Source organism: Lepidochelys kempii, chromosome 9 (assembly GCF_965140285.1).
Source record: "Lepidochelys kempii isolate rLepKem1 chromosome 9, rLepKem1.hap1, whole genome shotgun sequence".
Lineage (NCBI taxonomy): Eukaryota > Metazoa > Chordata > Testudines > Cheloniidae > Lepidochelys > Lepidochelys kempii.
In genome coordinates this window covers 9,738,616-9,755,298 of record NC_136388.1, presented here as the reverse complement: position 1 = coordinate 9,755,298, position 16,683 = coordinate 9,738,616, and the positions used below count along the sequence as shown (strand labels likewise).

General features: G+C 38.8%; 1 protein-coding gene across 8 annotated transcripts in view; it reads right to left on the bottom strand.

Moving 5' to 3' along the window:
- Window positions 1-3,447: 3,447 nt before the first annotated feature.
- The window catches only part of MCCC1 (methylcrotonyl-CoA carboxylase subunit 1), a 34,915-nt gene continuing 21,679 nt past the window's right edge, over window positions 3,448-16,683 (bottom strand). For all 8 annotated transcript variants that reach the window (XM_073359269.1, XM_073359271.1, XM_073359272.1 and 5 more), the window contains 7 exons: window positions 14,571-14,787; window positions 13,368-13,454; window positions 12,711-12,760; window positions 7,507-7,644; window positions 6,796-6,903; window positions 6,196-6,267; window positions 3,448-4,388 (listed from right to left, as the gene is read on the bottom strand). In XM_073359269.1, coding sequence (XP_073215370.1) covers window positions 4,269-4,388; window positions 6,196-6,267; window positions 6,796-6,903; window positions 7,507-7,644; window positions 12,711-12,760; window positions 13,368-13,454; window positions 14,571-14,787 — 792 coding nt within the window. In that variant the 3' untranslated portion in view covers window positions 3,448-4,268. The remainder of the gene's footprint in view (window positions 4,389-6,195; window positions 6,268-6,795; window positions 6,904-7,506; window positions 7,645-12,710; window positions 12,761-13,367; window positions 13,455-14,570; window positions 14,788-16,683) is intronic.

Genomic DNA, 16,683 nt, shown 5'->3' with positions numbered 1-16,683 from the left:
CTTTATACAAGCAGCTTAGACATCTATCAAGAACGTAACATATTTGAAAGCTACATGCTCAAACCTTATACGGTTGCTATAAAATGCTCCAGCAAACATATTATGCAGAACTCTGTCTGTCTCTTTACAAAAAGTAACAGAATCACAGTAAAATAATTCTTGACAGTCAGAGTCTAGAGAAAAATAATCAACAGATACCAGTACAGCTGTAGTAAGTACATTGGTAGGTCTTCCCTGTAAAATGGACATGTTTTGCTTAGAGTATTAAACTTCATGCTTTTATAAAGGAAGATGAGACTCTGCTCAGGTACAACCCCCTCCTCCCCACTGTTGGTTGAGCTTTAAAAGTCCCTAACAAAAACACTCAGGGTTCACTTTTTAATACTCTTGATGCAGGGAGCTGGGATTTACTGGCAACTGGATGACTCTGACCATTACAGCCAAGGAGTTAATAAATCTAAAAAAGGGAATTTATAATCCACTTGCTTAGATTTTTCCCCTAAATAAAATGCAAAAGCTTAAACTCTACAAATAATGATGAAGCCTGCATCTAAAATTAAAATTTTACCAGCATGCATGCAAAATAAGTACTTAGGCACTTATATAAACACATTTCTCTAACAATCTCAATGCGTTAAGTATCATTATCCCCATTATATATGAGGAAGTTGAGGCAAACATAGTTTACATGACTTACCCAAGGTCACACAGTGAATCACAGTGGGTGAAGTGGGAATAGAATCCAGCTTTCCTGCCTTCCACTCCCATGCCCTATTTGCTAGACCAGTGTGTTTTCTGCTACCGCCTTGTGTAGGAGTAGGCACTACGGGGCAAATTGTTAGCTGGTATAAAGTGACTGCTCCACTGAATGGAGCTATGACAATTTACACCAGCTGCGAATCTGCCCCTCTGTGTATATGCGAACATGTTGCCCCCTGCTGGCCAGCTGCAGCTTACCAAAGGTTTTTCTATAGCTGACAAGTACAGATCTTCGTTTAGCTCAGGTACAAGAATCTCATGTTTATAAAGCTAGATGGCCTGTCTTCCAGCCCTGTCTCTGCAGCTGGGTTTCTACTGCAAAGAGGTGGCAATTAAAGTTGCAACTATGTTCCCATAAGATTGATTTTGATCTTCATAACAGCAAGGAAAAATCCTCATGCTTTCAAATTTTTTAATGTCAGCTAGAATATTTTCTGAAAACGTTAAGTATGGCTCATTTGTGACTTTTTTTTTGCTAGTGTTTCTCTACCTGCCTAATTAAATCACATTATAGCACAACGTTGGAAATATGGGTAGATTTTGACATTGGCTCATACAGGAGGCAGTTTTAAAGGGCAGAAATAATAAAATGTTTAAGAAATTGCCATCATTTGAAAACTAGATGAGATTCTCTGTCAATAAGAAAAGGAGTACTTGTGGCACCTTAGAGACTAACAAATTTATTTGAGCATAAGCTTTCGTGAGCTATAGCTCACTTCATCGGATGCATACTGTGGAAAGTTTAGAAGATCTTATTATATATACACAAAGCATGAAAAAATACCTCCTCCCACCCCACTCTCCTGCTGGTAATAGCTTATCTAAAGTGATCACTCTCCTTACAATGTGTATGATAATCAAGTTGGGCCATTTCCAGCATAAATCCAGGTTTTCTCACTCTCCCCCCCACAAACTCACTCTCCTGCTGGTAATAGCTTATCTAAAGTGACCACTCTGTCAATGAAGCTTCTGGAGAAAAAAAAACATAGCAACAGAGAACATTTTTGCTGCTAGCTTCCAAGAATCAGACAGGGATAATTTTCAGAAGCAAGAGAAAACTGGATCTCATAAAAGACTTGTCCTTCATTCCCCACTCAAATGCCCCTTTGGTCTATGAAAAATGTGCACTTACCAATCCACCAAATGGAGTAACTGAGGAACGGAGAGCTTGAGTAAACTGTGCAAAGTGAATTAGTCAGACAGGAGAAGCTGGCTCAGAGAGTTTAAATGACTTGGTAAAGATTCATATAAGAGGTTTAAACGCAGAGACAGGAACAGAATCCTGGCGTACAAGGTGGAAGAAAGACCCATATCTTACTCACTAAACCACAAAGCCTCTTATAGAAATTACTTCAAATTTCTGTATCTAGAGTCCAATCCTATGGAGTCCCATTTAAGGCACTGAAGACACCTAACTGGAAGTAAACAGGACTGCCTACACACCACCAGGCCAACATACAACTGTCTAAAAGTCTGTGTTCTAACGTTTTTCATCTGCATTGTGGGCAGGTCAGCAGTCATAGAATCATATTAACAAACTCATCATGAGGTAGTGTAGTGGTTCTCAAACTTTTGTACTGGTGACCCCTTTCACACAGCAAGCCTATGAGTGCGATCCTCTTATACATTAAAAACACATTTTTATATTTAACACTATTATAAATGCTGGAAGCAAAGCAGGATTTGGGGATGGAGGCTGACAGCTCGCAATCCCCCATGTAATAACCTTGTGACCTCCTGAGGTGTCATGACCCCCAGTTTGAGGACTCCTGAGGTAATGGCTTGAGCCCACAATGACTTCAGAGAGGCTCCACATAGGTACAAAGACCATCTGCACAGAGCTTGTCAGGATTGAGCACCTTCAGATGAATGAGCCTGAGGACTAGCCAGGCTGATTAATGAGCTCAGCTGGATTGCGGTCAGACCACCTGATTGGCTGAAGAGAGCCAGCAGGCCTGCTTTTAGCTCACCAGCAGGTCACTGGTTGCTCAATGCTAGGCCTGCTGCTGTGATTGCTCAGGATCCAGCCTTGCTCCAGCTTACATCCCCTTCCTTCGTCCTGACTCCATCTCTGATTCTGGCTCTGGTTCCTGGCTCCTGACTTTGACTCCAACCCTTGGCCCCCAGTTACAGTTCCTGCTCCCATAGTCCAGTTTTAGACAGGGAACCAGACGGCCAGCACCTGGACCCCTGAGAAATCTCTGCAGGATTAGAGCCATCCTGCGTATGGTGATTCCCTAACACGGTTCTATAACAACTATATTGTCCTGTCTACAGTTCAAATCATGCCAGATAACCACAATGGGCACTTACACAGTATCCTGAAAGTTCATATGACAAAAAGCACTTCACATTGTATAAATCGTGAAAGGAATTTGAAAGGTTTTAATAATTAAAATGGGCATTTTTATTAATCAAGTGTCCTTTCCCTTAGCATTTGGGGTGCAGCATCAACAAGTTAAAAATAAATAGCCAGTATGTAGTATTCCCTCACTTATACTGCATTTGTGTATAAAAGAACCACACATTTTTCTTCATGAAAAAAATGTACACATGAAAGTAGCAATCAGTATTGTCATCAGTCTGACATTTCATATCTTTATAATGATCTTGGGAACACCACATTCTGGCAAACGAACAACATATAAGGTTTGCAGACAAACATGAAGAGATATGGGAAAAGTAATCTGAATTTTAAAATACATATTTTATTATGGCACAAACATTTTAATATTAAATACATGAACAGTCTTTCTGTATTACAATCTGAGCTTTCAAGATAAAATAATCCATCCTGAAAACAGATTCAGTTTTGATTAATATAGAAATAATATTTCTTTTCCCTTCTACAACACCTTTCATCAGAGATTTTCAAAGTATTTTACAATAATTATGGAAATTCAGTCTCCCTCACACACCCCACCCGAGTGACATAACTTAGCACGCTTATTCCCATTTACAAATGGATAAACAAGAGGCACCAAGAGATAAAGTGTCCTAGCTAAGAGTATATGTGATGGGACCAATCCTGCATGCAAAACTCAGGCCATTTATGGGAGTTTTGCCTCAGTAAGGATGATATTATTATTATGCACTCATTTAAACTTGCCTATCACTGTCAGCTTTCAAATTGCCTTACAAGGAGTCTGAAATGTAGGAAAGTTTAAGGGGAAAAATATGGCAGCTCATAACGACAAAGTAGGCAAGAAGCAATACTTTGGAAGCTGGTCTCCAATCACTACAAAAACACCTGTAAATACCAATTTAAGGTCAGATCCTGCAGTCATTAATCGGGCAAATGTAGTGTAAAATTCCTATTGAGCAATTAAGGATTGCAGGTTCAGACCCTTAGCTGTTTAACTTTTATTACAATTCAGTAATGCTCCGTTTTTAGGGGAAGTGGATATAATCTGCAATGTAACTATGTCCATGGAATGCTGAACAAAATATAAAGACACCTTCTTCTTGGAGAAAACCAAGAAAGCAAAAAATAGCACCTTCCTTGGCGTTCATTTTGATTCCATGTCTTCATCCACAAACTCAACTAGTGGAGCATGTCTGCTGGCCTGAGAGCCTTCCTGGTAATTAACCTTCTTTATTATTCCTGCCTTTGGAGCCCTTATGGTATGCTGCATAAAAACAAGTGCATAGATAAATCATTAGAATATTTTAAAAATTTCTTTCTTGTTTTAACAACAACTCCATCTTAGTACAATCAACCATATAAATACTGAGCAGAGGTGAGATTAGATCAAATCAACATATGCCACTTCTTTTGATACATTTCATTCTTTTAAAATGTTATTTTTGTTCTTGAAAGAACCTCATTTTCAAGTTACTTTGGTCTTTCCTCTTCAATATTTAACTGGAGAAGAAAACAAAACACTATTTGGGGTTACATTTTGAAGCACTGCTATTTCCATCTTGTTTTGCTTCATTGTTCCTTTCTAAAAATAAATTAGATATCTGTTAAAAGAACTCAATTTTAGTCCAACAATGTTAACCATTTAACAGGTCAGTTCCTTTGAAAGGACTCTGCTGATGTATTTAATATATTTTCGTTTGGTGGATAGGAAATGTTTTTATTTAAGAGATCTTAGGCTATCTTAAGATGTGATTACCAACTGCTTACGCACCAAGTCCAAATTTGGTTCATATTATTATATCATGTTAATTTCCCATTGTATCTTTTGTTGCACTGATAGTTTCTAAATAGGATTAGTCTAATAATCCAAACAACAAATATTTTTTTATATCTTAGCAAGGATTCCTTTAAATTAACTTTTTATTTTTAAAAAAGAAAAGGAGTACTTGTGGCACCTTAGAGACTAACAAATTTATTTGAGCATAAGCTTTCGTGAGCTACAGCTCGCTTCATTGGATGCATTCAGTTTTTTCCATTGAATGCATCCAATGAAGTGAGCTGTAGCTCACAAAAGCTTATGCTCAAATAAATTTGTTAGTCACTAAGGTGCCACAAGTACTCCTTTTCTTTTTGCAAATACAGACTAACACGGCTGCTACTCTGAATCCTCTTTCTATTTCTGCAATTTACCTTTTTATTTTAAATAGGACCACAAAAATGTAGGTAAATTGTCAATGAAAGACACAGAGAGCCACATATGTAACACGGATACCAATGTTACAACCACCTAGAGATACACAATTACCAAAATAAGTTTTAATAATCTTAAATATGAATTAATTTTCTCAGTATGCAGGATTTTACACAATGTTATCAAAATTTATAAATTATTTCAAACACTAGCTTAAATCTGTTACATTATTTAGTTCAGCTCCCATACACTGCACTGTAAAAATAAATCCAAACCCAACCAGCTCAAACTACAGAAACTGGGATAGTGCCGGCAATTTTAGTCAATGCCAAGAAATGTAACAAAACATGATAGAACATCCCACATACTGCTACATTTCATGTTGACTCTTACAAAGAATCTTTAGTCTACTCTCTGTAAAGCTTTATGTAAACAATAATCAACAGGATTACACACAAGAAAACGCTGGGTATATATTTAGAGAGAGAATCACTGCTTGCTGAATTTCAGCATAAAGCAACTGTAGGTAATAATATCATGTGTTTAAATCACGGTGAGAGAAAAAGTAAAACAACCAGATTATGAAAGACGGTTTTGTATTGAAAATAATGGATGATTGATTTCTGAGGCATTTAAAGAGCTAACAAACTTTACAAAAATTACAGATAAAAATATTCTTTGATAATAATGTACCAGTAAACATAATTCTCTGAAATCCAGTCACATAATATATTAGTTTTTCAATATTTCAAGTGGTGTTGATGACGAAACAAGACTGAATTGTACAATATTCCAATAAACCAACCCTGGATTCATTTCAGGACCACTGGAGTTTGTTCGTTTTTCTTTTCAGTAATTAAACCCTTTTAATGTCACTCACCTCCATTTTCATAGCTATCATAATCATTAGTGGGTCTCCAGCTTGTACCTTGTCCCCTGCTTTCACAAATATCTACAAATTCAAAGCAAGCAAGGATTGAAAAATCATGTATGTCCATACAATCAAAATCACTTGGACAGGATTTCTACCTGGATATCTGGCTAGCAAAAGAGGTGAAAGTTTCCTTCAGAGAAAAGCTAAAGGAGAGCTGAATAATAAAGGCATCTTCTGGACTGATCCTTTTCAGTAGGCTTATCTGCCATGAGGGAATAGATCAGAGAGCCTCTAAGGTTTCAGCTGTAGGGACATGTGGCTAAAAAGCCATATTAAAAGGAAGAAATTTAATTAAAAATGGCAAGTTTAGCCAAATACTTAGAATTTTAAAAGCGTTCTTCCTGTGTTCGGTAGAAACAAGACTAGAAGTCTAGAAAACATCTGTACAGGTGAACGAACCGAGGAATTTTCCCCAACTGGAAGGAGTCAGGGCAGCCTCAGGACTGACATGCTTCCCCTACCGCAGAACCTATTAGAACCTGGCTATGTAGGAGATGTTCAAAAAGGTTTCCTTTTCCCTCCCCATCCCACATTTGTAACAATCACCTTTTCAATTGTCCCAGTCATAGGTGCTACAGCACCTCCTTGAGTTCCTGTTGCACTCGCTCCAGATAAGTATTTAGGTATTGGAAGCCCAATTTGTGCACTGCCTTTCTACAGAAAAGTAAATAAATCAAGATTGAGTTAATGTCATAACACATTACAATTGGTACAAACCTTGATTTATGTTTATAGTGATAGAAGTTAATAAATTTGTTACTAAGTAATTAAGTAGTTTGTTTATTCATGTGGATTTCACATGACATTTATCACAAAGTAATTTTAATTTCCTTTAATGACTTTTACTGGAAAAAACGGACCAGCTTTACCATGGAAGCTGGGACATTTCTTCTTCATAAGTACTACTGCTAATGCAATGCAGAGAATGCCAAGGTAAATTGTCATGTTAATCTGAATTTATTTTTCAAGGCTAAATTGGAGTTCTCCTCCTCCAGCTCCATCTTGATTACTTTTATTTTTCATTATTTATTTTAAAAATGAAGTATATTAAAATTATAAATTAATGATAATTAATTATAGTTATAAATCTAGCAAGGATCTGAAGACTGTGGGTTGCTATAAAAATTTGAACTAGTGACACATCTCACCCCCTAAATTTAAGATCACCTGTCTAAGTCCACAACACTCCATTTCAGACTCCTGCTTACCCCCCTCAGCTGGGACTTTAAATCTCAGATGATGAAAAAGAAACTTTACCAGTGAGAAGAGGCAAATAGTGTTGTCCAAAATGACCAGCTTAGATTTACAAACACTCCCGTTTACTGTACATCTCAGGTAAGTCGAATCTCCCTCATTAGAAATGTCTCCAGAAACATGGAAAGCTTTATCTTTTATCTGAAAAACAGTTGTTCCTGTTAAAAGATATTATAGGCACAGAGCCTAACTGTAATTTTGTAACCAATCAGTGGCACAATTACCTTAATGGGTTACAAGCAACAGAGTTCAATTTGTGTCCGCAAAGGAGTTTTTCTCCCATTCTCGGTTTGTGCGGCTACACCTACTATGCTGCATAACTGGGTTTGTATCAGTGCATTGTGGAAAATGGGGGAAGCTATCTCCATTGGGTTTCAGCAGTGGAAAATGCCCAGTGCTTCAGTACTCAAGGCTAAGAAGAAAGAATGGCCAAACTGATTATACAGACAGGATAAGGCCGTTCTGTCTGTATTGTATGACCCAGTAAGCCTAAATGCTATGCTGTAGTCATAAAAAGGAGCATTTATAGTCATAGAAATTAAACGTTACAGTATTAGCAAATATCTAAACCCTGTTGCTGCTGATTGAATATAACACTGCATTCTCTCTTTAGAATAGTATTTCCAGGACAAAAATCATTGTTATAAATGGACATGATAGTAAACATTTGCATTCAAGTGTTAACATACATATTTAAATGTCCTGAGTCACACCCGTGTGATGTGGATAATATTCAGTTATATTCTACCATGTAGTTTTTTCCCTGTGTTTTGTTTTGATTTTTAAGGGTTTTCCTCACAGTAAGCACAGATTAATTTCTTCAGTAACTCTAGAGAACCTAAGCGCTCATGACCCTATTATCTCCCAGGTGACATAAAGGGACAAAGGCTTGCTTAACATATACATGGTTAATTTCTTGGGAAAAAAAGTTTCACAAGAAATTGCTAGAAAGAAATCCTAGTTTATGAAGAATGATTTGTACGCTGAATGAACTACCCTTGGGAAGGCATACAAGTTACTCTCCACAGTAAGTACCATTTGTCGTTGTCGTTCCCCCTTCTCCCGCCCACGCTGATGGGTGGCTCTGCCAAAGTTAGATAAGCAAGAAGACAAAAACGAAGGTTGCACTTGAAGGAGGAATACTGATAATGAAGGTTCTGAGGAGAACTTCTGGATTAGGGAAAGTTTCACAGACAAAACTTCTAAACAAATTTACGGAAGCACTGTAGAATCAGACTCTAAAATTGGATAATTTATGCCTAGAAGTCTTTGGTCATTAATGACAATCCAGCCAAGGTTGATAGTAACCCAAAGTAGTTACCATATGATGGCTGTTTGATATTCCACGTGAGTAAGATGATGGTCTGAGTCCAATTCCAAATGGACAGGTGTCCAGATTAAATAAACCTCCATTCCTATAGGAAATAACTAGCGCCGCTGCTGGGAATCGCAGCAGAAAGGTTAGAGATTGGTTCAGTCTCCACAGCCTGTTCAGTCTGGTGCCCCTCCTCTTCCTAAGTGATCGTTCCACAACAGGGTTGAGACAGCATAGGGAATCTTACAGTACTTCTAGCATGCTATCCCTGTTCTGTACATAGAGGATTTCACTTTTCAGAGATGCTAATCCTGTACTTTTCCAGTATGCTAAAGATGAAAAATTGTATACATGAAAATATTTATTGGTTAACAATAGTTTCTCTCAGTCTTGTTCTTATGTTAATTGCATTAAAATTAACTTCTTGAGCCAAGAGATCACACTTGTTCAAGGCCTAGATGTGCAGAGGTATTGGAAATGGACATAAAAATGAACATATACTGTTCTCATTCCATAGGTTTTACTTTCTTTAAATCCTTAACCTGGACTCAGCAATTTGCTGTTCTAATATTAGGTTATTAATTATTCAAGGAACTTGGCTTAGCTGCCTCCATTTGTATTAAAGATGATGCTAGAGAACAGAAACAGTCTGTAAGATGTTCCACGAGCCTTGAGAATCTATCATGTCTAACGAGAAAAAGAGAACACACGCTTGTTTCAGTGTTCGCTTGTGATAAAACCGTGTAAGAATGGCTTAAATTTTACCTCAATTTACTGCCTTGATTTGTATGCCCCAAATCATGTCGTAGACCTGAGACCTGAACAACACTCCCCATCCCCCTCCATATTAAACCAGCCTTGGGTAAAACTCAGGGAGTTCACCACTAAAATTGAAAAAAACAAAACAAAACCACAATGTTCTGCTGCTGATAAAGCACTCCCACCTCAGGAATGTCCCTAATGAGAGTTATAACCATCAAGGATGCAAAGTAGACATACCCAGCACTGGAAATTAGGAAGGATACAGAAAGAGACTCAATAAACGGTAAAACAAGCTCTAACCAGTGTTTTTATGCTGTCTGCATAAACAGAGAAGGTCACAACTAAGTTACAATTTGGGCATGAAAGATACAAACGTAAAAAACTTGGGCAGCAAGGACGACACCTAGGTGCCAGTATGTAATTGGTTAAATATTTTGTTATTTAGGAGTGTGGGATAATGTGGTAGGATTAGTAAATTTGAAGAAGGTACCGACTTTTACCTATATAATGTATATAAAGAACAATGCTCTTTGGGAACCATTTCTGGACAGCAGTTCAACATCAAGCTGCTGGAACTCTGACCTCTGCACGACCTGGAACTGGGAACCCCCAGATGAATGGATCCTGACTGGCTATCGGGTGAAATTTGCCTGTATATTGGGAATGGTGACCATTAGTGATTTGCTTGATATACGTAATGTGTGTGTGTTGCTAATAAATAGGTATTTAGAGCACAACTGTGCAAGGCTCTTTCACTGGGAAAAGCGTCCACAGACCCGTAGAGCCCTGAGCCCTGTGGGCAGGGGCAGGTACTTAAATTGACCAGGTTTTTTCCTGAGCCCCATGGGTAAGGATAAGTACCTTACACCCTGAGCCCTTGGAAGGGAAAGGGTGGGGGTGCCTAAATTGACTAGGTCACGCCTTGAGCCCTCGGTAGAGTATAGGCAGTGTGCCCTAAAGTGAGCAGTAACAATTCTTAATTATGAGGGGTGGTGGTGAGGGAGGGGTGAAATGTTGGCATTTCAAAATACTCAACAATGAGAGAGTATTATCACGTGAATTCTTAAAATGTGTGGTCTTGAGATACAGAATCCACTAAATAACCCTTCTGTGCACCCTAAAATAAGGTTGACCGAGAGGCTACCCCACTATGATTATGAACTTGAAGGCTATGTCATACAGCATATGCAAAAGGGCCAAATTAAGTTTGCACAAGCAACCTTAATAATGGCATTTCCTAACTTTTGAATGCTTTGCAACCTTAATAATGTTCTTTAACAGCACAGGAATGGTGAGACTCAGGAATCTTGGATTACATTCCAGACTCTAGAGATGATTTTGCTCTAGTGGGCACTGACTCTTCTGCCCCATTTTCTCTAATCTTTCCTTGTCCCACTTCCTTAACCCCAGCTCCTTGTCCTATTCTCCTTGCCAACCCTGTCCCAGTCTCCAGTTATCATGTTTCTCATCGCAGTCCCAGTCTCCTTCGCTGAACGTCCTTCTCTGGACTCCCTGTCCTACTCTCCTCTCCTCCAACCATTTTTGTCCAGCCATTCCTAGTTCCCCTCTGCCCCTCATCAAATCTGTCTCTCTCCTGCACCCTTCCAGTCTCACCCACTCATGTTCTCCACCCCCCACTGATTTGATTCCCAGGCCCAATCTCTCTGCCACTCTCCTCATCCAATCTCAGCGTCCACTCCCCAGATCTCTTTTTTGTCCCAATCTCTTTTTCCAGCCAGTCCCAGTTTCAAAGATCATAAAGCCAGAAAGGACCATAGTGGTTATCTCGTCTGACCTCCCTGAATTAATTGCTATTTGAACTAGAGCATATTTTTTAGAAAAACATCCAATCTTGATTTTAAAATTTCCAGTGATGGAGAATGCATCACAACCCTTGGTAACTTGTTCCAATGGTTAATTATCCTCACTGTTAAAAATTTGAGTCTTATTTCTCATCTGAATTTGCCTAGCTTCAAGTTCCAGCCATTGGATCTCGTTATATATTTGTGTGATAGACTGAAGAGCCCTGTGACTGTGATCAAATCCCCCTTAATCTTCTCTTTGATAAACTAAATAGAGTGAGCTTCTTGAGCCTTTTACTGAGGCACGTTTTCTAAACCTTTATTTATTCTCATGGCTTCTCTCCCACCATGTCCCAGCTTCCTGTCAAAACTGTCTCCGCTTCCCTCTATCTTCCTCCCTCCCACCCCACTGGTTCTCAGTCAAAGTTTCCTTGCTCAGCCAGTCCCAATCTCCCTCTCGGCCCCCCTCTGATTTAAGCATACACCTACAGGCTCCCAGTACGCACTCCCCATTTCCCTTCCTTGCTCCTAGTCTCAGTCTCCTTCCTCAGCCAGTCCCAGTTTCCCTCTCCCATCCCAACAGCCTCCAGTCCCAGTCTTCCCCGACCCCACACCACCAGGCTCCTTGTTCCCATTTTCTCTCCACCAGTTCAGCTCTTGCTCCCTGTGCATTCAAATGAGGCAGCTTCCTCCCGCACACTGCTTAGGCCCAGCAGAGGAGGTCACTGAAAGCACAGGACAGACAGGTTCCTTGCTTTCTATTCAGCTGCCTGGACCTGCCATTGCAGGGAAAATGCTACTCAGCCCTAGACAGAAACTTCAGGGAATTTAGTTGCGAAAACATAAGAAGTCTCTACTGAGCATGTGCTAACCAAAGGTTTTTCAAAGGTTTATAATTTGGCCAAATTTGTTTGGATTTTTGTTAGGATGGCAAAAGGTACATTCCTGACATAGGCCTCCCCTCCGCCACATATCAAGTCCCTGCTACAAAGCATGGGGGAGTGAGAGTATTCAAAGATAAGACTGACAGACAACGAGTTTTTCCTTAGCCTCATCCTCAGAAATCACAATCATTTTGGCTGAAACTTAAAAAAAAAAAAATATAAGCATGAGGCAGACACCCGACATGGAAAATTTCAGACCAAATATATAAGTTTGGCACAGTTAAAAGCAACTGAAAAAAGGATCTTATAATGAAAAGTGTTGGGCAACATTAATAATAGGTGATGCAGCCAGCCTATATCTAATAAGACACATACAGTAAATTAATTTTACTCATCATTATGATGAGATCAGTTACTAAAGAGTATGAGAAAACAGAACTTTACCTGCATGTTATATGAACCGTCATGATTGTAATCTATAGTTATGTCCACATCTGTTTAATAAAATATTTAAAAAAAAACAAGATTTACTTGACTTAGAGAAAAATTAAACTTAAAAACAGAGTTCAGAGCATCTTTTTCAACATAAATATAAATTTCCAAATGAGAAGGCCAACCAAAACTGTTAGACTAGCTCAGCAAACCTTGTAGAAGGTTGTCCCGACATTTAGAGCAACATTTTCAAAGCTGGGTGCCTAACCCCAGGTTCCTAAATCCATATTTAGATACCTGAATAAACCGACTAGCGTTTCAAAGGTGCTGACCATCCATAACCCAGTGAAGTCACTGGGAGTTGCAGGTGCTTAAGTCCTATGAAAATTCGATCCTTTACTGAGGTGTCTAAATATGGATTTAGAATCCTAAATTTAGGGACACTTTTAAAAAAATCTGGCCAGTGTCTCCAGGAATCTGAGTGTGGAATTAACCATTATCTTTAAAAATGCTGACTGGAGTATGTGATCTTTATGGGTTTCCCCTCCCCAATCAATCTTAAATAAACTTTTTTCCTACATCTGTTTGCTCTTCCCTCTTCCAAATCTTTACAACTTTGTGTGTGCGTGCATGTTGAAATAAGCAGGTTACCCACAGCTAGTCACTTACTGTTTTCACCATCTAGGAGAGTCAGTTTTCTGGTGTAGGATATATTTATTCTTCTGCCACTGCTGGATGCAAACGGTGAGAATTTATCTAGAAGGCCAAGTACACAAACAGTTGATGCTGCATTTACTGTATTACAAATAAAGCATATAACAACGCTTAGCACTTACATAGTGTTTTATATCTTCAAATCACTTTATTAACATTTATTATTAATTATGATGATGATGTTGTTATTGTTATTAAATATTTATGTTGCACCAAAAGGCCTGAAGCAGGCTGGGGCTCCATTGTCAGTTACTGTACAAATATATAGTAAATGACAGTCCCTGGTCCAATTAGCTTACAATCTGTAAGATAAGACATAATAAATGGATGAGGGACAGAAGGAGACTTGAGGGTAGGAGGTGGTGATTTAACAAAAAATGGTGGCATAGCACACACTAGGTGCATGTGCACTTCTTAGTCAATCATCAAACAGCAATCACAATTTGCTACCTGTCTAGCCATTATCAGCCATTTTAATCCTCTAATGTATAACTGTAAATATTCTTCTCTTCTTAGAGAGATGAAAACAGACTTCAGAAATCACTTAAGTCAATGGAAGTCCTTCCATTGATTTCGGTGGGTGTTAGATAAGCTGTAAGTGACTTTAAAAATTCTCATGGTCACAATGGAAGAGCGAGGAATACAGTGCAGGAGTTCTTAGCTTCTAGTGCCATGCTCAATCCACTAAACCATTTTGCCTCTCCATATCCTGTCTGGGATCCAGTTAGTGTTTTAATCTGAAAATCCTAGGGTTGGGTGAAGAAACACTATTGCTGGACATTGAAAAGACTCTGAGCTAGCCCTCCTCAATGGAGAGAAATCTGCAGAAATTTTGAAGATGACAGGAACAAAGTGGAAACAACACACAAATGCAAATGGAGAGTTGTGTGTTTCTATCTGAAATACATTAGAACGTTCCCTTTTTACCTAGTGAAGAACACATGCATCACAATGGTGTTATATTTAACCTCTGTCACCTAAAGAAAGCTATCTCCTGCCCTTTCAGTGGATGGTAGTAACCAGATGTCAGGAGATTAAACAATGAAACAGTGCGGCAAAAAGCGAGTGCAAAATTAATGAAATGGACAAATGCTCCGATTTCTGTCTCATCCCCTCAAAGAAAAAATAAACTAAAGGAAAGGGAAAAAATGATCTTACCACCAGACTGAACTCTAAAAGCATCGGTTATCATTTTCTCTCTCAGTATGAGTCCCAGAGCAGCCTGACACAAAATTTCATTTGGGGTGGCCTGTTTGGCTGGAAACAGTTCATCATGGTATTGAGAAATGAAATTGGTGTGCACGTTTCCAGCCTCAAACTGTGGGTGTCCTGACAAGCTTAGTAAGAAATCAATATTGGTGCTTAGTCCTACGATCTGTCAAGAAAAAGAAAGACAAGGTGGGTGAGATAGTATCTTTTGTTGGACCAACTTCTGTTGGTGAAAGAGACAAGCTTTCGAGCTCCATGAAGCTTTTCTTCAGGTCTGTAGAGCTTGAAAGCCTGTCTCTTTCTCCAACAGAAGTTGGTCCATTTAAAGATATTACCTCACTCACCTTGTGTGTCTCATATCCTCGGACCAACAGAGCTACAACAACACTGTGCAAAAAAACAAAATAAAACAAAGCCCCCCCCCCCATTCCCAAATGAAAATGAAGAGCTGCTAGCGGACCTACAGCTGTCTGCTCCACTGATACCGAAAATGTCTTCTTAAAAAGTTTCAGAGTAACAGCCGTGTTAGTCTGTATTCGCAAAAAGAAAAGGAGTACTTGTGGCACCTTAGAGACTAACCAATTTATTTGAGCATAAGCTTTCATGAGCTACAGCTCCGATGAAGTGAGCTGTAGCTCACGAAAGCTTATGCTCAAATAAATTGGTTAGTCTCTAAGGTGCCACAAGTCCTCCTTTTCTTAAAAAGTGACATCAGTGCAGTACAGCCCTGACAAGAGAAAGAGTAAACATTCCAACTGGTATATATCCCATTCTTTAAGAAACTATCACCTTGGAAGAACAAAGGTAGGATTTTCACTTTTGGCCTAATTCTTCCTTCACTGAAGTCAACAGGAGTTTAACCTCTCATGTTAATGGGAGCAGACCGAGGTCAGGGCTGAATGCTTTTGGAAACCCTACCTCAAGTGTTTAACAAGACATAGTCGACTTGAAATGCAGTCAATTAAAGAGTTAAAAATCTTTCAGGTGCTACACCTGCACCCGACTCCCACCATTTTAAAAATAATTATTAGATTCTCTCTCTTCTGTTGCTGTGCAAAAGACCCACACAAACAACAGAAGAAACTGATTAGTCAGGGGAAATTACTGAAGCTGATTTGTTACAATGTGCTGTCAAATGTATAGATTAGATGAACTTAGAAAACAAAACAAAAAACCAAACAAACTTAGAAAAATGTATTTCTCTGATCTCTGTCAGTTATAATAATCTTCTGCGTTACTTCTAACAATAGCAGACAAAACATTTTCAGATGCATGATTTTTAAGTTGATTGTGTCCCTTATCATTTTTATATCAGTCAATGTAAATAAACTACGCACTGCAACTGGCTTCACTTCAAGGCAAACCTTTTGCATTAGAAATGTTATCTGCATTCTTCACTCTGGTTTGTTTTGCTATATTAAATAAGCAATAGTAAAATTTTAAATACTGAACAATCCTTTATAATTTAAGGAGTTACTACTAGACAAGAGCCTGAACTAGATGACAATAGCCAAACTTTTTGAATTTTGAAAATGTGCAGACTGGAGTTTAAAACACTACAGTTTGGGCTCACTTCTTCAATGGACCCAACCTGGAACATCATAAGAGCGGCCATACTGGGTCAGACCAAAGGTCCATCTAGCCCAGTATCTTGTCTTCCAACAATGGCCAATGCCAGAAGCCCCAGAGGGAATGAACAGAACAGGTAATCATCAAGTGATCCATCCCCTGTCGCTCATTCCCAGCTTCTGGCAAACAGAGGCTAAGAACACCATCCCTGCCCATCCTGGCTAATAGCCATTGATGGATCTATCCTCCATGAATTTATCTAGTTCTTCTTTGAACCCTGTTATAGTCTTGGCCTTGACAACATCCTCTGGCAAGGAGCTCCACAGGTTGACTGTGCGTTGTGTTCCTTTTGTTTATTTTAAACCTGCTGCCTATTAATTTCATTTGGTGACTCCTAATTCTTGTGTTATGAGGAGGAGGAAATAACACTTCCTTATTTGCTTTCTCCACACTAGTCATGATTTTATAGACCTCAATCATATCCCCCCTTAGT